Genomic DNA, 16,480 nt, shown 5'->3' with positions numbered 1-16,480 from the left:
AGACACCAGATGGAAACTGGCTTAGAGGACAGAGCGCTGATATATGGCCTCCACCAACTCTCCACCTAGTCAATCAGCATTTACAGGATGTCGACGGTGTACCAGGCACTCTGAGACACTAGGGGGATGAAGCCACATTTCCTGTGCCCAAGAAATCCTCAGAAGGAAATCAGAAGACAGTATGAAGATGCTGGGAAGGCTCTCTTGAAGAGGTGATGCTTGATGCAGGTGTGGCCAGTGCCAGGTGAACACAGGTCACGGTTTAGTCCAGGGACAAGAAGACGACCAAGCAAAGGCCTTATCCCCAAACCCAACTCTTTCCACCCGCTGGTCAAATCTGCTCATTTCTTCCTCCAAGTATCTCCCCCACCAAAACCAACAACAGCAACAAAAAAAAAAAATAAAACCAAAACACAAAACCCCAGAACAAAATACCTCCCAAGCTGCCCACCCCCCTTCACAGTCACCAGAGGACATCTCTCTTTGGGACAAGCGTCACAACCCTGCTTCTGCTCTTGGCCCCTCCATTCCCCACCTGGCAGGCATGACGAACTTTGAAAACCTGCAGAGATCTTGTCACTTCTTCCCTATGGTTCCCATGGCTTCTCCCTGCTTAGAATAAACCCTGTACCAAGCCCAGCCAAGCCCCCAGAGTTCTGGCTGCCCCCCATTTCACTTCTCCAATGGCACCTGTCATTCTCCCCACCACACCAGCCTCCTCTGCTTCTCCAACAGCACTCTCGCTGTTGCTGTGCCTGCAGGGCTCTCCCCTAGCTCTGAGCTCTACTGACTCGGGCTTGGCCCCCGCCTTTTGAGCTCAGTCCGTCTTCAGAAAGGCTGCTCCTGACCACCCCAGTAAAACACCCTCCACTCACGCCCCTGTATACATCCTCTAGGGCACTGGGCACACTCCGGATCTGGAGTGAAGGCAGGCCCAGGAGATGACAAACACCTACTGAATGTATGAAGCAAAAAAAGACCAAGACCAAGCAGAGTGTCCTGGGTTAAACGGGAGGCGCTGTGCGGGGTGGGGGTTGGGGGATTGGGATGGTGTCTGGGATCCCTCATTTGGAGCTCACCATCTTCCTTTCTAAGGGAGCCTCAAGGACACGCTAGGTCTCTGGGGAGCAGTCTGAAACCAGCAGCCACTACTAGTTTCTTCTTGCCCTGAAGCCCAGTGCTGGCAGGAAAGCAGGGGATGGTGGGGCCTGGCACAGACAGATAGTACCTAAAGGGGTGTTGAGACAGACACACTGCAGGTCGAACCAGTAGTTCTCCACATCCTGCATGGAGTTCAGGACATACAGACGCCTTTCAAAGGGCCGGCTGCTGTGGGCCAGGTTGTAATGTGGGTCACAGATGGTGGTGTCAACAATGACTGCATTCTTCTTCAAGAAAACGAAGACCTAGAGACATGGAGATGGGGTGAGGAGAGGAGCTCAGAACAACTGCCAGGTCAGCTGTCTGGAAACTGCTGAGCCATCGGGATCCTCATTCATTCAGGCGTGAGAGACATTACCTGATCTTTATCCTGGAACTTTTCTGTGGGGCCAAACTGCAGCAGCCCCATGTGGCACAGCCTCTGGAGGTTCTCCACCACGGAAAAGATATAACGTCTGGAAAACAGAGAGGTCCCAGTCACCATAAGCTTGGCTGTGGTCAGAGGGTCTGCGTCTGGGTTAAGGGATGCAACTCGCGTATGGTTCCCCCTTCAACCTTGTGGGTCCTGGAGGACTGGCCTTGGGCCTGCCCTGGGTGGAGACCCAGAAGCCCCTTCCCCCCACCCACCCAAGGCAATGGAGCAACAGAGCATCAATCCTACAAAGGAGGGTTGATTTAGAAAGTACAAGTAGCAAAAGAGAAAAACCACCCCAACACTTGCAGGCTTTATCAGCAGATTGTACTTTAAAAGAACCCTGAAGTTAGTAATAAAATTTATCAGCCTGCACCTCATTCCTCCTATGCTTTATCCAGAAGGCTTGCAGGGCTGCTGAATTAACAAAAACCTCATGTCAGTGCGATCTGGCAGGCAGAACGCTTTCCTCTTCCTGGTGAACGATCATTCAGAACCCTAACTTGGAGGAGCCTGCCAGGACCCTTGGCCAGTCTGTGTCAGTTCTGGGGAACTCACCTCTTGTACAGAAGTTGCTGCCGGATGGACCTGGGCAGAAAGCGGATCAGCGTGTGCTTCTTCAGAGGGTCATTCAGAAACTCCTCAAGGTTGTCTACCTAAGGGGTCATTTTCAGGATCAGCTCATCCACAAGGCCAAGGTCCATTTTAAGAATTGTGAAAACACACACGCTACTCTTTTCTGGGCAACAGTGTCTCTGAACCCACTTTCTCCTTTTCCGTATTTGCCAAATTTCTAAAAACATACTTTATTGTTACAATTATTTGTGTCTTTCAATCTATCTGATTGATCTAACTGTAAGAACAAGTCTATCAAGTATTTCCCTTGACCCACCAGACAACCATTCATCTAGCTCTATCTATCCATCCTGTCTATCCTCCCTCCCTCCCTATCCATCCATCCTTCCTTCTTCTCATCCATCCACCCATTCATCTACCCATCTACTCACCTACCTACCCATCCCATCTATTCATCTATCCCATCATCTCTCTCCATCATCTATCCTTCCTTCCTTCCTTCCTTCAATCCATCCACTCAACCATCTATCCATCCATCCATTTATCCATCCATCTGTCTATCCTCCCCTCTTTCCCTCCCTTCTTCCTTCCATCCATCTATCCTCCCACCTATCCTTCCATCCATGCATCTATGTATCCAGACAAATGTAAGTCTGGAAGTATTTTCCCTTGATTGGGTGAATGCAGGTTCTCTGGCCTGGAGCTGGGGGACTGGCCTCCACAAGAGGCCCAGGAGTCATTAGTACCTTGTAACTGACTTGCACAATCTGAACAAAGATGGAGAGGGGCAGGCAGAGGAGAATGTCACTGACGAGAGCCCAGCCGAAGCCAAACTCGTTGTGGATTGGGATGGGAGGGACATAGCGTTTCCAGGAGGCTTCTTCCACATAAACTAGGAGAGAATCAGAGTCAGTGCTGCCGGCAGGGTCCCAGTCACAATGGTGACATGACATTATCCCAGGAGGTCCTGATTCCCTCTCGCCACCAACTCAGGCAGAACCCCACTTGACAGGCAGGAGACCCACAGATTCAGGGAGTCTGGGTTATAAATTATTTGGATCAGGACACCATAGGGATGCAGCCGATTCAGATGATAAGAATAAGGAAGCATCATGATTCCCCTCCGGACACCACTGTGGCCTGCCTGCCTGCCTCAGAAGCACCTTACCTTTCTCCGTGGGGAGCTCCACTTCGGTCTCCATGAGGGTTATTTCTTGGTAGTCCTTGCGTGGGGCATCAGAGGAGGCTTCCAGGTCACTTCGGGAGGGCAGGACTCTCACCCTGCTTGGTTCCTGCCTCCCTATTCTTCTTGAACTGCCGGGGCCTGGCTTGTCCCCCGGGTAGGTGACAGGATGCCCGTAGATTAGGTACCACAGAAACGTGTGTATTGCCCGCAGGCGAGGCATTTTGGGCAGAAACCCTAGAGAACGGCCGAGTCCTGGAACTGAGGTGAGAGCGGGAAGGGCAATCCTTAAGAACTCCCAGATTCACTTCAGTTCAAGCCACTTGAAGACTACAAAGTGCCACTATGTCCCAGGTGCCAGGGATATAGCAAACCTTCTTATTCTCATGGAACTTACCTTCCAAGGCAAAGGGCAGACGATAACAAGATACCTAACACTGAATATCAGATGAATTAGCTGGAGCAGAAAACAGAGTGAGGAAGGGGGAGGAAGACTGTTAATTCCATCTAGAGGAAAAGTGAAGTCCCCAAGGTGGTGGGAAAGGGGGCATGCAGGCACCTGGGGACGTGTACCCCGGAGCAAATGCAAGGTGCCAGAGATGTGCATGTGCCTGGCAGGCCTGGTGGATTGCCAGGCTGCCACAGTGACAGGTGCAGCAAGGGAGGAGGAGGGAGCAGCACAGAAGCCGGAGCGTGTTGGAGAAGGGAGCCACTGTAGAGGGCCTGACAGACCTCCACATGGGCCCCCTGGCTTGATAGGGCTGTGCAAAATATCCCTGAATTAGGTTCTTTGAAAGCATCTTCTTTGTTGACACAAATGAAGTATTCCTTGGCTTTCCCCAGGAGAGAAGACAGGTCAAAGAACAAGGAGCCATAGAAGCAGCAGGGCCAGGGCAAGTGGCCAGAAGGCTGTCTTCCATCGCCATGCCCCCCTGAAGAACACACTCATCGTCTTGTCTGTGCAACCTTGGGTGCTGTTGAGCTGCACCTGCTCCTGCCTGGATCTCTCCCTCAGGCTGCACTTCCTAACCACGAGAGCCTGAAGGCAGGCCATGCTGTTGTGACTGGGTGCATAGAGACGGAGGTCACACAAATTGCTCTTTTACCTGGGATCGCAGGTCTGCTGTGCCGTGTGCCACACCAGGACATGATTTGTGCCTGCCAAGTCACCTCTGCCCTCCTCTGCCAACATGCATGGCTGTGGCCAGGGGAGGAACAAAGTCCCCCTGGCCATCTGTACTTGCCCCGCACACGTTCATGTCAGGGCAGCCCGGTGGGGGCCCAAGGAGGCAACCCCGTCAGATAACAGACTCTGAGAAAATTATACAAGCATTCAAACTCCTCAGTGACTATATCAGAAGCTTTGAGGTCAGGAGAGACAGAGGTTTTCTATGGCTGAGAGGATATTCCAGCCAAAGGATACTGAGCAGAGGAATTCATCTTTGTGACTAATTCCTTGCATTAGGATCCAGCCCAGTTTCATCTGAGTCTCCTGACAGCCTTGTGAGGTATGCTGGGCAAGAATCATGCCCACTGTGCAAATGGGGACTTTGAAGCCAGCGGAGGTCATGTGACCAGCCCCACGTGACCCAGCTAGTGATTCTTTGGACTACAGCCCAGTGCTACAAGGTAGAACAGCAAGTCACTCAAACATCATCATACAGACAACCAATGACACATCACCGGACGTTGATGAGGAGCTGCTTCTTTACCTACGACAGGGTTATAGTTTTTCAGCTGGGTGATGCCCATTTTCTCATCAGTTTTCTTCACCCGTCCACTTTCTGGTTTAGAGGAAGCATTTGGCTCAGAGTCTCCTGATCCACTCGGACCCTCTTTTCCTTCACTTTCTTCTTCAACTTCTTGAGGTGCTGGAGGCTGGGGTACTTTAATCCTGTAGTTCAAATACAAGATCGATATCATGTTGGAATGAGGACTCGGAGAAAGGAAAGGGTGTGCCTTGGTGAATCAGATGAAGCCACTTGGCCCTAGAGTTTCAACTTCACTTGCCTGGAGAAACCAAGCAGATGATGTGAATGAATAAAATGCATCAGTCACTAGATAATTTGGGGGAGACAGGGGCTGCAGTAACCCGCAGAGTAAACATGCCCACCTACAGGGCAGTTGCTATCTTGTAAGGCAGCCCAATGGGCTGGGTCTTCTAACACTTTCAGAAATGCCAGAGATCGGGGGCACCTGGGGGTGGCTCAGTGTGTTAAGCGTCCAACTCGTGACTTCGGTTGAGGTCATGACCCAGGGTCACGAGATCAAGCCCCACGTCAGGTTCTGTGCCCAGTGGGGAGTCTCCTGGAGATTCTCCTTCTCTTTTTCCCTCTGCCTCTACCCCTGCCCACTCTCTCTCAAAAATAAACAAATCCTAAAAAAAAAACATAATTAAAAATAAATAAAGTGCCAAAGATCAGGAACTAATATGAAATCAATCAGTAACTGGTTCGAAGTACATAAGCTCTGCAATCTGCAAGGAGCCCTGTGCCTGCCCATTGGCCACCTCCAGTTTAAGCCCAGCTAAGAATTTCTCCCACTCCTGAGTTTTCTCAGTCTGTGAGATGGTTTACAAACAAAATTAGAGAAGACCGCAGAAAGGCAACTAGACTCATTTTGAGCCATTAGGAGACTGGGTGAGCTTCACACTTCACAGGGCCCATGATTCAGAGAGCTCTGTCGACACCATTAGGCAGAGGAGAATGAAGAATATTAGGACTTTTTTTCTCCTTAAAAATCCAGAAACTAGGGGCACCTGGGTGGCTCAGTCAGTTAAACGTCTACTTTCGGCTAAGATCATGATCCTGGGGATGGAGCCCCATGTCAGGCTCCCTGATGGCCTGAGCTGAGGCAGGGAGCGAGGGAGCCTGGTTCTCCCTCTGCCTCTGGTTGTGCTTCCTCCCTCTCAAAAAAATAAAATCTTAAAAAAAAAAAAAAATCTAGAAATTGCTCCTAAACCAGTGAATCCACTGATCTCACTCACAGTAGTATAAACAAAAGGTGTGTGTGGAAACTGATACAGATGGAGATATGAAGACCCAGGCGGTTTCCTTGCGGATTCCTATGGGGTACTGCCACTTGCCTGTTTGCTGTGCTGGAATTGGAGATCCGGAAACGGACCTGCTCAATGGCACTTCTCACCAGAGGGTCATTCTGGTCCATGGACGGGTGCACAACCAGATCCACCTATGGAGGGAGAGGTCAGAGAGTCCCAAAAGGGCAGGGGAGGAGCTGAGGGAGAGCTAGCTCTAGAACACGGTACCTCGGAGCAACCCTGCTGATACTTTTCATTAACATTTCCAAGAGATGTCTGAGACTGAAGCAAAAAAGCATTACTGAACAGTTGGCCATTACAATTTCTGGCATCAAAATCCCTTGAGTTGACTGAGAAAGTTCTGCCATTGGTAATGTGCTGCTCTGTGCTGCTCTGCTCAGGTGAGGAATTTCTGCCCTGGAAACAGTCCCCTGGCTGGGCTGTCCTGGCCCCCTAGTCTCCACAGCTACCTAGTGGCACATTCCTGACACCCCACTGCAGCTATCTGGGAATTTCCCACAGTTGCTCATGAATCCTGAGGGCTTCCATCTGGAAAAGGTAAGCAGCTTTCCTTAATCTCCCTTCGCTGAGAGTGCCATCATGGGACTCCTGCCAGGCGCGCTTCGAAACCAACTGGCAGAGGATTTAGAGCTGCTTTTGTTATTTTACCTCTTCCAAGGTACTGAAGCTGAACAGTTAGGGGGGTTACCATTTCACGAGCATTATCCAGGGTGACAAACGGAATAGCTTGGTGGAGGTGAGCAGAGGTGTATGGGTGTGGTGCCTGGGTGACAGATGGCAGATGCTGTGATCATGGCCCCTGGAGAGCCAGGCTTTTCTTCTGTCTTTGCCGCTAGCAGGACAGGGCAAGGTAGCGTTTTCTAAACTTGTGACTCTGACCAGCAGGCTTCATGCAGAGAATGGCCCAAGGGGTAGGGCCAATCATAGGGAATGGACATTTGTGATATGGGGACAATATCCTCCTCTCACACCTTGCCAACTCTTTTGGAATTTTGTGAGGCTCAAATGAGATGCAGTTAGGCAACACCTTGGAGCACTTAAAAGCACAGTGCAAATACAATACATTCCCATCTCCCCACTGGCCACAGCTGAATAGCCAGCCAGTGCACTGCCCAAAGGCCCAGTGGGCAGGGCAGGATGCAGGAGCAAAGGCCAAAGCGGATGCTGCCATATGGCAGCTCTAGTCAACATACCTTCAGGGCATCAGCAGGCAGCCTGCCAGCAGCACGGGCTCTGCGAGCCGGAGAAAATGCTGGTGAGCCACTTAAGCTTATCCTGAAGGCAGATGCACAAAAGTGCAGTCCTTCCCAGCTGGACACACAGGCTACTAGAGCTGAAGTGCTAGTGGCACTCTGTGGCAAGAGGCCCAGGGCTGGTGCCTTCATTTTTGAGGTCATGCGATTGTTGGTGCTTATGCATGGCACTCTGTTCCCCACCCTCCCCAACACCTCTCCCACCAGACCGCCTAGTGGACACTAGGCTAGACTGGAGGAGCTGGACATAGCTGGACAGCAGATCCCTGTGCTACTCCTGTGGGAGATTTCCTTGCCTTCATTCACTACTGTCCCAAGAAGGAGGCCCACCCCCGAAATAACTCCTCTGTGTGACAACAGATATCTAAGGGGCAGCTGCTGAGGGGTGAGGGCTTTTGTCCTTGATGACAGAGCTCAGCACAAAGACCCCCTGCCTGCTGCGGGAGAGGATGGCAAGCTGGTGGGGGTAGGGGTAAAAGGAGAAGGGCAAGGTCAAGGGGACTCAGCAGCAGATATAAAAACTGATAGAGCTGCCAACCTGGAAGGGCTGAAATAGTGTAAGTCATTTCTCATGCTGCTGTTTTTCAAACTTCAAATGTCTCAAAAAAATAAGATAAAGTAAAAAAGCAGAAATGACCTTGTCAGCTTATTAAAGAAGCAACACATCAAAGCATAGCTTTCTTAAGGCAGAGATTTACAATGCAGCCAGAAAAAAAGGTCAGGCAATTACTAGTGTCTGTCCCCAAAGTACCTGCCTTCTGGTCCCAGGGGCCCGGCAGGGCTCTCTCCAATGATTCCAACCCTGTAAAATGTAGGCCTCCGACTATGTGCAGAGCTGCAGAGCTCCAGTTGCTATGGGAATGGGCCCAAACTTTAAATTTTACAGAAACAGATAAACTGAAGGCAGAAGATCTGCTGGTGTGCACTCAGATTATGCCAGCAGTGCGTTTTACCTGAATCACCACCATCACTTCCTCAGGAACGGTTCCCTATGGAACAGATCCCTATGGAAACTCCTTTTGCTGCCCTACTCTACACCTTCCACCTGTTAACACGTGGCTGAATTTCTGCCAGTGCTGCTCTGCAGAACCGCAATGTCTCCTACTCGCCTTCTTGTCACTCAGGGCAGGCCTGGGGCTGAACACCTGCTGTAAGGCCTGTGCATGCTGCTCTGAGATCCAAGCGACTTATTCCTCTTTTCGGATTCCAGCCTCCCACGGAAAGCTGGCATGGCCCCTGCTTCCCAGATGAGGAGGCACAATGGGAAATGGGAGTTACTGGCAGCAAAGGAACAAGTGAAATCAGATGAGGACAAGAGGAACCAGACAGAAAGCTTCTAATAGTGTGAAGCTGGTGTGGTGGGCATTAGGAGAGCCATGCATACCTTCTTCTTGATGCCATCCTGAATAACTGTAGTCCGATACACTCTCAGGAGACCCTCCTCAGAGAGGTTCCGCACCAAGCGGACGATGGACTTCTTACAGCACTTGGTAGACACGCCTTCTTGCTTCTCCTGATCCATGATCATTTTCTGAATCCTGGGGTGTCACAAAATAAGTTATATACCCAATCTCAACACAGAAGGCCTTTTTCAACCCAGGCAGCTGAGAGCTACCTAGTGGTACCCAGTGGAAATGGGAGGAGAACTAAAAGGGGAACTCGTCACTGAATGGCTGACTTCTAGAGACACTACAGATCATCTCTCTTGGCGATAAATGAAGTAGCTAAAGACAAGCTGCCACTCACAAGCAGCTTCACATTCTGAGCCTTTTACCGGAAGTAAAGGGAGTACATGATTCCTAAAGGGACAGTGAGTGCCGTGATGGGAGATCCATCTCTATGCTAGTTTTAACTCCCAGATACAGGGATGGTCCACTACATGGCTGTTGACACTCTCAGGTCTGCAGCTCTTTCTGATTCCTCTCATGTCTTACTGTCTAGAACTTACTGAGTCACTACGTGATGTTTCCAGACCACCGATCACTGGATGGCAGGGCCAGAAGGACATTAGGAGTGTCCAACCAAACCCCTCACTGCACAGATAAGGGGATGCAGGCAGCATCGTCTGCACATGGTCTCCCCAACCCCTAGTTAGAGAACTGGGGTGAGGCTCCTTCTAATTGAGCGGCTTTGACACTGGGTGCCAGGAAGATGCCACCTAGGAGGCGGTGGTGACAGTGGGTTAGAAGGACCCCACTGAAGTGCAGAGGTTCACCCCAAACACACAAGTAAGTCCTACCTGCATCTCTGTGTTTTTGCTTTCACATCAGACTGCGTTTGAACAAAAGCCTCCATGTGGAAGTAAAAGCTGTTTACGAGCTGATGCATATTGGCTGCCTAAGTTTCTTCTCCAAGGCAAGAGAGGTGCCCTGCACTTTCCTGACTTCCACTTCTTCCCCAGTCACTCTTCCTGTTTAGTGCTTCTATGTTCCTCAATGTCTACACTTTCCGAATTGCTAGAACAAGTGCTAAACCCTTCCTACCACACAGCGATGCCGTGAGAATCTATACAGCAGAGGAAGACTCAGAGGTCTCTTGGTCATTTCTGTGGCTTGTGATAATGACCTGGCCTGAAATGTACTGTTAGTACAAGACAGACAGATGGCTCCTTACGTGAATAAGCTCTCGATTAAGCGCAGGTTGGTAACAGCTTCTATGATCAGGTTCCTGCGTTTGAGCAACCGGTAAGTTTCGTGGGGTTTGTCTTGGCCTGTGCCATGCTTCCCTGCTTTCTGCGAACTGCTGCTCTCCTAGAATGGGGGACAGAGAGAATAAGAACACAATGGGCTCAATAAAGTCAGGGGGCCACCTTTCCCCCGGGTGTGTCTTGCCTCTTTAGGCAATTTCCATGCCCATGTTTCAAGAAGGAAAGTCAAGAGGGCTATCTCTCTCTCTGGGAATACAGGATAGAAGCAGAGATGGGCTTCTGGGGTCAGGTAGTTGTCCCTAGGTGCATTAAGATGTGTGCCAAATGAAAGACAAAGGGAGAAGAGAGCGAAGAGTGCTCTCTCTCCCATTCCTGCCAAAATGCCCATGGTTCTCTTCATAGCTCCTGTCTTCTAAGAGCTTCTGTGAAACTGTTACATCTGCCCTTGGATCCCGTCTGTTAAAGCCCCTGTGTGTCCCCTGAGGGAAGGGAAATCCTGACTCCAGTACAGTCCTTGCAAATCACGTGCCACAAATGGGCACCCTGTGGTGGCCTAGGCCCTCCTTTGCTGGATGCCCTCCTCACTTGGAGAGGTGCTTTCAGGAGAACGAGAATGAGCTTGAGGAGGCTTCTTACAGCTGGTCGTCAGGACAGCCAGCCCCAGGTCACTTCCCTGCTGGGCTGGGGCTTAGGAAGACACACAGTTCTTTCCTGAAAGGGGACCAGCTCAAAAGCATTCAAGATTCATGGAAGGGCCCAGGAGAAAGACCTCTGTGCTCTCCTGCACTATACAGCAAACATTTTGGAGGGCAGCCGAGTGACGGGGATGCTAGAGTACAAGGTGAAGAAACATGTTTTGCCAATGGCCCTCCAGATGTGGCGTTCATGGCATCTTCTCAGCACGATGCAGAAAGAAGATCAGCATTCTGCAGTTACTTTGGGAACAGATTTCTAAGAGGAAGAGAAAGAGCTGAGCCAGGCAACAAGCAAAGGAATCCTAGGGCCTGGAGGGAACATGTGTGCCGCTGGAGACAGGTGAGCATAATCCAAAGGTACAAAGAGGGTGAGGGTGTGAGCAGGGCAGGCAGGCCCTCTAGAACCTGCTGGGACCCACCTGCTGGTAGGCCCAGCTTCTTCAGTGACACAGTACCAACCATGACTTGAGAAGTTATGGCATCCAAAGACTAGGAAGGAGCTCAAAGTTTCTAGAAAAATCCACAGAAAACCTTTGCACCCCATGCCACCACCCCCCATTGCTTCTATTGTAGGGGTGGTACCAAAAGCACAGGCCTCCACACCAAAAAGGGAGAAGCAAGGCAGGAGGAGCTTCACACGTATGGGATCTTATCCTCACTTTGCATTCACTGAGCAGGCAAGTGGCTCGTTCCCTAGGGGCCTCCCCTGTCTCGTCCTGACATCCATCTCACAGGGGTGTTGTGAGGCTGTTGTGAGGCCTCAATGAAAGAGCAGGAACAGCATCTAAAGCTGCACCAATCACAACTGTGCCCTGTGCTGAGTGCCTCATCCTCTGACGGCATGCTTCTAAGTGCAGGAGGTGCCACTGGCGGTTTCTGAGGCATGTTCAAGTGACACAGGACAGCATAAAGGGAACCAAATCACATAATGAGAACGGTACTCCTGTGTCAATTCCTTTTTAATCCTTCTAATTACACTGATGAAAAGCATTTGATTCTATTGGGTCTTGAATGCTGTGACACTCAACAGTATCTGGCCAGAATGTACTGAACAGTTTCAGGTTTGTCTGTTTTGTAATCACCTCCCTTTCACAGCAGATGATACTGGCCTTTCATCTAAGGTGGGGCTTCTCAACATTAGCACCACTGACATTTGGGGCTGGATAATTCTCTCCCGTGGGCTGTCCCTGCACATTCTAGGAGATTAAGCAGCACCCCTGGCCTCCACCTACTAGACACCAGTGGTCCCCTGTCCCCTAGTTGTGACCAGCAAAAATGTTTCCTCCAGACACTGCCAGATGTCCCCTGGGAGGCTAAATCGGCCTAGAGTGGGAATAACCACTAATCTAAACAAATTTTCCCTACAACATCAACTTAAGTAAAAAGAGCAAGTTGTTGAGAATTAAAAGACTATGTAAACAATGCTGATGCTTTCTGGCTGGGCAGAAAGGTGGTATGTGGAGGAGCACTAGCCCACTGTCTGGCACAGAGCACTCAGCACACAGTACTCTTACCATTATTGATTTTGTTGTTGTTGCTGGGATTCTTACGCACAGAACTGAGAAGGCCAAGGTCCTTGCCATAGGCCCTTGCCAGAGAAAAGGCACTCCCCACTGTGAGCACTCACCTTTGTGTTTTCATGCCTGACCTCTTCAATCACGGTCATGTCACCATTACTATTCCTCATGCGGTGGGAGCCAAAGGACATGCTGGAGGTGCTGGTGTCCTGCATGGAGGTGCTGGTGTCCTGGAGGCTGTCCCTGCCGGCAGAGCTCTGGCAGGCTTTCTCCTCAGCCCCTCCTAGGGAGGAAGGCAGCTGCTTCTTCAGTGGGTGGGGGTTTACGACCTTCCAGCCACCTGCCGTGGAGGGGCGGGCGGAGCATGAATGAATTGTGGCCTCATCAGGGGACAGAGAGGAGGGCACTAACACTCAGCAGCCAGACCAGACCCACACAGGCCCAGGGTTTCATTTGGTCAGTTTGAGGACTAGGGTGGAGGGCCAAGTGAGCAGTGTCCTGCCCCAAAACTCCACTTAGCTAGACACCAGATTTGCAAACTGGTCATAAGCTCCACCCAGCGCATGTTTTAAAAAGTCTGTAATTAACCTAAAGCCTCAAAGGCTCCTCAGATCACTAGAGGGAAGGGGACAGTGGAAGTTTACTGGATCTCATTCCTTTACTAGTAAAAACACAACAAAATGAACTGAACGTTTGCCAAGGAGATCAGACTTGCAAGCAGCCAAGAGACAGACGTGACTGTTTCCTCCAAACTAATGATTATGTGATCACGTGACACCAACAGGTCCCCAGTTAGGACAGCACAAAGAGATCCTCAAGTGTCTGCTGAATGAACGGGCTATTTTCTCAAGATCTCCAGAGCAAGGTGGGATTGGCAGAGCTTAGATCGAGGGCAACACCCTCTGCCAGCCTTGCCCACCTTCCCTCCAGCCCCCAGAGCACTACCTACCCTTTGCTGACATGGAGTGATGAGGCTGTGTCCTGAGACTGGAGTTCAAGCTGGCTTTCCCGTCACTCTGGGATACTCTCCCTTTCTTCTTGCCACTGCTCTCCTCCTCACTGTCTGACTCAGAAAGGAAGGTGTCTTCCCCTTCAGGCACGAGTGATTCCTCCTGAATGGAGGCCAGGCTCACTGTGGTCAGCAGCTGGCTCCGGGCTTTCTCCCTCTTGTACTGCCGGCTTAGATCGCTCTCTTCCGCAAACACGCAGGAGATGTACTTGGTGGTCCGCTGCCGCCCTTCATCTTCCATGAACCCCTGGAGGGGGGAATGAGATGTGTTTAATCACATTTGGAGGGTGCTGCAACTCTCAGGTATGCAGGTGAGCTGGGGGCTGTGGTGTCTGCATCCTAATCTTTCCTGCACCTCTTGCCACCACCCGGGCTCTGTGTCAGCCCCACTGGTGTTCCCTCACTGTCCTGTCTGGTCACCTCTCACATGCTGCTTCCACAGGCCTGTCGGAGATGGGTTTCCAAACTGCCATCCTGAATGTGTGTCTGTTCTATGGGACTGTGAGCTCCTTGAGGGTTGGGTCCTCACTTGGTCCTTCCCCATCTCATTTGTGCCTGGCACAAGACTAGGCCCACAGGCAATGGTTAGTGAGCAGTGAGTGTTAACTGTGTAGGATTCTAGGATTTAGAACTGTTGCCACGGACTGGAGGTCACCAGCTCCATGCAGCCACTGCCTTAGGGACAGAGGATGGGACCATCATCAACCCACACTTCTTCTTATCTTCCAGAACAGGGGAAAGCCACTCTCTTGGCTCTTAATGGCAGGAAGAACAACATCTTCTATGTGTCAAGTTCACGCCAAGGCACATGCCAAGCACTCTGCAATCATTAGCTCAACTGTAATCCTGCCTTCCAACAAAACGGCCAAAATGTTGGCAAGAAGAGAGGGAAGGATATGGGCTGGAAGGAATGTAGGCATGAATGCCGAAAGGAGACCTGCAGACACGTACAGTTGGCCAGTCCACTGTCCCCAGGAGCCAGGCAAGTGATGAGAGAGAAAGAGGCCTGAGTAGGGGCCCAGGCCCCTGGGCAGCACCTGCTTTGGCTGAAGGGACAGTGAGAGGCTAGCCAGCTTCCTTGGAGGCCCCACACAGTTGTGTGCCCCCTGTAGCCACATCTCCTGCTGACTTTTCAGTGCGGAAGACTCACTCAGTTTTTGAAAAGTGAAAACCAAGGAAAACCAGCATCAAGGAGACATGACATGCCTGTGGGCAGCCACCTGCGACTGAGGCCTACAGCGTCTCCTGAGTGGCTGAGACAGCCCTTGGCTATCACGCTGTGCGCAGACCCAGAGACAATGGAGCCTGCAGATGACTCATGATGTTACCTTGACAACCTTGAATCTCTGAAGAAGGCGACACAGCATTCTTGCTTCCAGCTTTCCCACATTCATAGCCACTCGGATTTCAGCTTGGGAAATTCCTTTCGTGCCTCTGCGCTCAACTGTGGGAAATAATATAATGTGTAAACCTCAGCCCCTGAAAAGGAGCCCTCCCACTCTAAACAAATCCACTCCTGCCACCCCCGTTAAGCAGACTCCATCAATATGGCGAAACCAACATGCAGAAAAAAATCAGTGTTTCCTCTCCCTCCCCTACCAAGAACCTCTGAACATTCCTTCCAAAAGCTAATTCTTCAGGCTGCCTCCTCCCTGTTAGAACAGTAAGTGGCAAGTGACAGGCTGCGGATGTACTCAGCTCCGCTGACAGTGCTTTTGCCCAGCAGCAGGGAGCTAGCTCTTTCATGTGGACTTTTCCAGATACATGAAACGGATTCTTTTTCTTTTTTGTTTTTAATAGTTTTTAGTTAAGAACTTTTCTCATTTCCCCGCTGTCTCAGCAGACGCAGAGGCATTCTGAACACCAATCTGGCAGTGTCCCATACAGATGCCCGCCGGCGGGCTAGGGGAAAGAGTGTGCTGGGCCCTGCGGTAAGCAAGCAGCAGACACCTGTGCTCTATTATCTGCTCCGTCTACTCTGTCAGCTCCTGCCCTGCTACATGCTGTCACCACTCAGTGCTGCTACTGTAGGTGCATCAAAGAAGCCCTTTTGAATTTACTAAAGGCTCCGGGACTAGGAACTCTAGGATGGAGCCTGGTGGGCGTGGGGGCAGATGTAGCAGGGGGTCTCCCCAGGAAAGTGCACAAGCCACAGGACAGGCTTTGCAGCAAAGCTCTCTTGTTCAGAAATAGATTCCCCTTTATTGCTGCATCACACACTTGAGGCTGCCAGGTACAAGCCATCTGGTAAAGGAGGTCTTACAGTGTTGTATGGGCATAAAAATAAACATCAGAATGAAAGGGGGGGGGGGTGGTAACTGGGTGGCTCAGTTGGTTGAGTCTGACTCTTGATTTTAGCCCAGGTCATGATGTCAGGGTTGTGAGATCAAGGCCCATGTTGGGCTCTACACTGGCACGGAGCCTGCTTAAGATACTCTCCCTCTGCCTCTCCTTTACCAGGGACACATGTGCACTCTCTCTCAAAAAAAAGAATCAAAAGAGAGGACCAGGATGTATCACTATATTGAACCAGTAACATGCTCATAGTAGGCACAAAAGGGTTAAGGGTAGCTTTTCCCAAACTGTGTTCGGAGGAACCCATTTGGAGTGATATTAAAAGCTGATAAAGGGCAGCCCAGGTGGCTCAGCAGTTCAGTGCCACCTTCAGCCCAGGGCCTGATCCTGGAGACCCGGGATCGAGTCCCATGTTGGGCTCCCTGCATGGAGCCTGCTTCTCCCTCTGCCTGTGTCTGCCTCTCTCTCTCTTTCTGTGTCTCTCATGAATAAACAAAATCTTAAAAAAAAAAAAAAAAAAAAAAACCTGATAAAAAAATGCCAAAAAGCCCCTCAAAAGGCTATGTTGATTCACCAGCGTGGCTTCGTACCAGCTGCTGACTCGCAGCCCGTGGCCACTGCACTCCCTCTTCTGTCCTCTTCCCCACAGGGACCTGCAGCCACTCTGTCTATGG

The 16,480-nt window shown here is 50.8% G+C and overlaps 1 protein-coding gene across 2 annotated transcripts in view; it reads right to left on the bottom strand.

Annotated features, from left to right (window-relative positions):
• The window catches only part of GTF3C1 (general transcription factor IIIC subunit 1), a 73,574-nt gene that overhangs the window by 25,851 nt on the left and 31,243 nt on the right, over positions 1-16,480 (bottom strand). For both annotated transcript variants that reach the window (XM_038539985.1, XM_038539986.1), the window contains 12 exons: positions 14,840-14,955; positions 13,452-13,758; positions 12,613-12,842; positions 10,257-10,393; positions 9,028-9,181; positions 6,418-6,521; positions 5,045-5,226; positions 3,318-3,593; positions 2,896-3,041; positions 2,132-2,229; positions 1,520-1,616; positions 1,229-1,406 (listed from right to left, as the gene is read on the bottom strand). In XM_038539985.1, the coding sequence (XP_038395913.1) occupies positions 1,229-1,406; positions 1,520-1,616; positions 2,132-2,229; positions 2,896-3,041; positions 3,318-3,593; positions 5,045-5,226; positions 6,418-6,521; positions 9,028-9,181; positions 10,257-10,393; positions 12,613-12,842; positions 13,452-13,758; positions 14,840-14,955 (2,025 nt within the window). The remainder of the gene's footprint in view (positions 1-1,228; positions 1,407-1,519; positions 1,617-2,131; positions 2,230-2,895; positions 3,042-3,317; positions 3,594-5,044; positions 5,227-6,417; positions 6,522-9,027; positions 9,182-10,256; positions 10,394-12,612; positions 12,843-13,451; positions 13,759-14,839; positions 14,956-16,480) is intronic.

This window comes from Canis lupus, chromosome 6, assembly GCF_011100685.1.
Source record: "Canis lupus familiaris isolate Mischka breed German Shepherd chromosome 6, alternate assembly UU_Cfam_GSD_1.0, whole genome shotgun sequence".
In the NCBI taxonomy this organism is placed as follows: Eukaryota; Metazoa; Chordata; class Mammalia; order Carnivora; family Canidae; genus Canis; species Canis lupus.
The sequence above is the reverse complement of the archived record's forward strand: the minus strand, read 5'-3'. Positions and strand labels throughout refer to the sequence as shown.